At 42.3% G+C, this 4,909-nt stretch overlaps 1 protein-coding gene across 1 annotated transcript; it reads left to right on the top strand.

The window, feature by feature from the left end:
* Positions 1-414: 414 nt before the first annotated feature.
* Positions 415-1,521, top strand: LOC102867837 (alpha-1,3-mannosyl-glycoprotein 4-beta-N-acetylglucosaminyltransferase C-like). Its single transcript, XM_006887975.1, has one exon. The coding sequence runs from the start codon at positions 415-417 to the stop codon at positions 1,519-1,521; it is 1,107 nt and encodes a 368-aa protein (XP_006888037.1).
* Positions 1,522-4,909: the final 3,388 nt, after the last annotated feature.

Genomic DNA, 4,909 nt, shown 5'->3' with positions numbered 1-4,909 from the left:
AATTGACTCAAAGTAGTTTAGAGAGGGGTGTAGGACTTGCCATAGTGAAGAGAACCTTCAGGTTTACACAAGTGCCTGAAAACTGTCTACTCCAGGTCTGAGGTAACTCTGAAAGTCAAGGCCTAGGCTAAAATAATCTTCCAGACCAGAAAAATTGCCTTGGGTAGGTAGCTGCCTTGTTCGTTAAAAAGTCTTGTTCTTCCTAGTAACACTTGGGCAAGTTTTTAGAGGTTATAATCAAACGTGCAAGCATTCTTGACCACTTCTGACTAGGTAACGCCTCCCCATTGATGGCTTATACATTAACCTCAGGGTGCCATGCAAGGGAAGGCTGGAGAATAGTCTATGAACTCTTGACTAACCTGAAGATCTTCGTATCTCTCCTTAGAACTCCTGACAGTGGGAATTTCCTCCATGCAGCATCCTAATGAAAGCTACCTCGTGGATACCTTGCAATACCTGTTCCAGACAACCTCACTAAATGAGCAGAACTATTTCATAGTGCTGGTCCACCTGCCAAATCTTGACCCTGAGCAGCTCAGGGGAACAGTAGCAAATATCTCAGGCCTCTTCAAAGCACATATCAAGGCCCAGAAGCTACTTGTGATCCGTGGTCTCCTCAACGACTCTTCCCTTCCAAAAGATGGCAAAAATGCCAGTCACTCCCCATTCCGTGAGGCATTTTATTCCAAGCAGAACACAGATTACGCCCTCCTCATGAACTTTGCTAGCAACCTCTCAGATTACTTTCTAATGACAGGAGATAATGTTCACTGCAGCTCCAAATATGTTGCTTTAATCTATTGGACAGTAAAAGCTTGGAAGGAAATACCTTGGGTGACCTTGGAGTTCTCGGATCTACGTTTCTCGGGGAAAGTTTTCCACACAATTCACCTCTCCCAGCTGAGCACCTTCTTCTTGCTCTTCCAGGACGCCCCAACAGACTTGCTTCTCTCAAGGTTCCGTTTTCTCTTGGGCCAGAGAGTTCCAATTAGCCCCACTACTTACCTTTTCCATTCTCAGAAGAACCGTATCACTTTTGAGAAGGCATGTTATCAAGAAGAAAAGGAAAAGGAAGAAGATGGACCTGAAAACCCTCCTGCCCAAATCTTCACTAGCATGTTGGTGAAAGGTCTCCATCCCCCAGAACATGCCTATTTTTTGAATGAAGATTACTTTCAGACTGATTTTGCCTTTGATGGCAGCAGCTACCTGGTGATTTTTGATGAGTCACATGAGGTGAGCCGGATCCAGGTGTTGACAGGCACTGGCAAGAACAGGCAGTACCAGTTGGAAAATGGGCTAGTAGAACTAGGCTATGAGCCTGTTGAGGAGACAGGCGGCTGCACGTACTATACCCTGCTGGGACCACTCGTGAGAGGAAACTTGGATCAGAAGGTATTTTACGAAGACGGTTTTGTGGGAAAAGTAAGATGTGTAAAACTTCTGGTGACAAATTTTCAGAATGCCATTGTTCGGATCTCACATGTCAAAATATGGATTAAGTTTCAGGAAGAGTAGAGATTCAAGTCTGGTTTCTGGAATGATGAGATGTGGAGATGGGATTAATACAGTAGAGAAGAAATTAAAGGTTTGGAATTGATCAGGAGTACTACATTCATAGTCACCCCAATGTGGGTGACACAGATTCCTAAGGTGAAGAAAGAATATGATCCATCTGACCCACCAAGAGCTGGGAAGTGGGAAGCTCTCACGGACATTTCCCCCAATTTCCATTCTACAGAGATCTGCCATCCTAGTATTATTTCCTGAGGCAGACATACTTTATTGTGCTTTATTAATAATAGTTTGCTTGGCTCCATGAGCAACACTCTTGGTACCAGCATCCAGGAAATCAAAAGATGAATTGCTCTGATAAAGTCTATTGTCAGGGACCTCTCCAGAGTACTGAAGAGCAATGGCATTAGTCTGGAGACTAAGGTGTGCCTGATCCAAGTCATAGTCTTTGCAATTGCCTGCTATGCATCAGAAAGCTGGACAATGGATAGGGATGATAGAAAAAGAATTGATACATTTGAGCTGTGATACTGGAGAAGAGTATTGAATATACTGCCAAGAGAACAAACAGGTTTGTCCTGAAAGGGGTGAAACCAGGCTGCTCTTTGGAGACAAGGATTCTGAGGCTTGGTCTGACTACGTTGGGTATGTTGCAAGTAGGGACCAGTTTTTGGAGAGGGACACCATGCTTGGGAGGGTGGAGGGACAGTCCAAGAGAGGAAGACACTCGATGGGATGGATTGATTCAGTGACTGGGGTAATGAGGGTAGGTATATCAGAGACAGTACAGTTGGCACAGATAGAGCAGGCTTCAGGGCTGTTGTACTTAGAGTTGCTATGAGTTGCAAGTGACTCGATGATGCATTACAACAACAATAGTAATAGATACAGCATGAAACATGTCAGAGGCTGAGCTTTCTGGAGAAGCAAATACACATAAAGATAGAGAGATAAAGAGATAATGTGTGCTCTGATGTCCTGATGGTAAGAAGCTGAGCTGTCATCCCAAAGGGATGCAGTTTGAATGCACCAGCTGCTCTGCAGAACAAATATGGGAAATCTCCTTCTGAGCATTGATACACTGCCTCTGAGATCAGCTCTGAGTTGCTTCCAACTCAATGGTACACATCAACAACACACACACACACACACACACACACACACACATTTACATAAAAAAAATTACTTCGATGCAGAGGCTGGCAACTTTTACCCCTGTGGCCCACAGTTACAGAGGCTGACAAACCCAAGATCACCAAGTAAGGCAGGCAAGGAAAGTCTTTGGTCGAAGGAACCAAAGAGATGATGGAGCCAGGTTTCAGATTGAGAGCAAACAAAAAGCAAGCCAGCTCTGTCAGACTTCTTTATATTCTACATTTGACCACACCCCCAAAGAAACATCCCCACAGCCACTGTCCCATCATAGCCAATCCATCAAGGGCATGACCCTATCACATCAAAGGCATGACCCTATCACAACTGCCAAACCAGAGAACCATAGGGAACCAAGATGACATACAACCCTCACAGTCGATCCCTTTTCAACTTAGACATTGTTGTTGATGTTGTTACGTACTGTTGAGTCAGAATTGACCTGCCAGTTGATTATTCAGAGACAGTTAATTGCACAGGAAGAAATTGCCCATCTTTCTCCCACAGTGTGACTGGTGGATTTGAAGTCAGTGCCTTTGTGTTACCAGTGCAATTCCTTATCACTAGATCACCAGAACTCCATTTTTCAACTTGTATTCATATCCTTAAACCATAAATAATAAATAAACTTAGAAAATCATATGTACACCTAACATTTGGAAGCAGGAGTGACATACACTTCCTAAACAACATGCCTCTGGAAACTCCATGAACTTGGAGATACAATATTATAGAACGACTTCAGGTCTTTTGTCCATAGGGTCGCTATGAGTTGTGCTCGACTAGATGGCAATCAACAACAACACATAACATAATACAACATGATGTAAGCACAATATTGTTGTTGACTAGATGCTGTCAAATTGGCTACAATTCCTGGCAACTCTGTGAACAACGGATCTGAACCTTGCCCTCTTCTACACTAGCCTCGTGATTTCTGATATGCTTATTACAGGCACTCTGTCAATCCATTTTATTAAGGATCTTCCCCTCTTGCTCTGACTCTTTGCCTTTTCTAGTAAGATGTCTTTTTCCAAAGGTCGCTATAAGTCACAGGCGACTCGACAGCACATAACAACAACAACAACAACAGTCCCTCCTGACAACGTGCCCAAGGCATTTGAGAGGAAGTCTCACCATCCTTGGTTCTAAGAAGCACCTTGATTGCACTTTTTCCAAGACAAGATTGGTAGTTCATGGAACATGCAGTACTCTCCACCACCACAATTCAAAAATACCCATTCTTCTGTCATTCTTATTCATTGTCCAACTTTCAGATGTGTAAGACACAATTAAAAATACCATGGCCCAGATCAGGCACACTTTCGTCTTTTTAAAAAAATTTAATTTTAGTGAAAGTTTACAGAGATTTTGGATTTCCAATTCATTCACTGTTGCACTTTTTTCCCTGTCCACCCCTCCCCTCCAATTCGTTCTTCTCTTTGAAAAGTAAAAGAAAAAATTCTTTGTTACTCAATCCCTCCCCGCCAAGTTCACTCCACTATGCTACCTTCGTTCTGGACTCCTGTCATAACAATATTATATAATCATATATCACTTTTAAACAGTTCTCTCCCTCAACTGTTTCAATGCAACAGATATTATTTATCCCCTCTTTCTCAGTCTCCCCCCAACCACTATGCTAGTCGTCTTTTATAACAGTGGCATTATGCTGTATTTATCTTTTTGTGACTGAGATATTTCACTCAGCTTAATGTCCTCCAAGGTCACCCATTTTGTGTAATATTTCATGAGTTCCTTGTTTTTCGGTGCACCTTAGTACTCCATTGTGTGAATATACTACAGCTTCTCTATCCATCTGTTTGTCCAACTTTCTGAAAAAGCAACATACATCCTTCTATAGTGGTTGCACCATTTTACACTCCCACCAACAGTGAATAAGGGTTCCAGTTTCTCAGTAACCTCACCAGCATCTGTTATTCGCTGTTCTGTTAAATTTTGCTATTCTTACTGAGGTGAGATGATATCTCATAGTTGTTTTGATTTGCATCTCTCTTAAAGCTAGGGATTTTGAACATTTCTTCATGTGTTTGTTTGACAACTGGATGTCTTCTTTGGTGAAGTGTCTGTTCATATACTGTGCCCATTTTTCTTTTTTTTTTCCTGTGCCCATTTTTCAATTGGGTTGTTTACCTTTATCTTGTTGTGATGACACATTGTTGTTGTTGTTGTTGTGTGCCATTGAGTCACTTGTGACTCATAGCGACCCGATGTACAA

This window comes from Elephantulus edwardii, unplaced genomic scaffold (assembly GCF_000299155.1).
Source record: "Elephantulus edwardii isolate Elephantulus edwardi_28Jun2011 unplaced genomic scaffold, EleEdw1.0 scaffold00063, whole genome shotgun sequence".
In the NCBI taxonomy this organism is placed as follows: domain Eukaryota; kingdom Metazoa; phylum Chordata; class Mammalia; order Macroscelidea; family Macroscelididae; genus Elephantulus; species Elephantulus edwardii.
The sequence above is the reverse complement of the archived record's forward strand: the minus strand, read 5'-3'. Positions and strand labels throughout refer to the sequence as shown.

What these genes read in the sequence shown, in the direction of transcription:
- LOC102867837 (XM_006887975.1), top strand. Translation starts at nt 415, where the DNA reads ATGCAGCATCCTAATGAAAGCTACCTCGTGGATACCTTGCAATACCTG.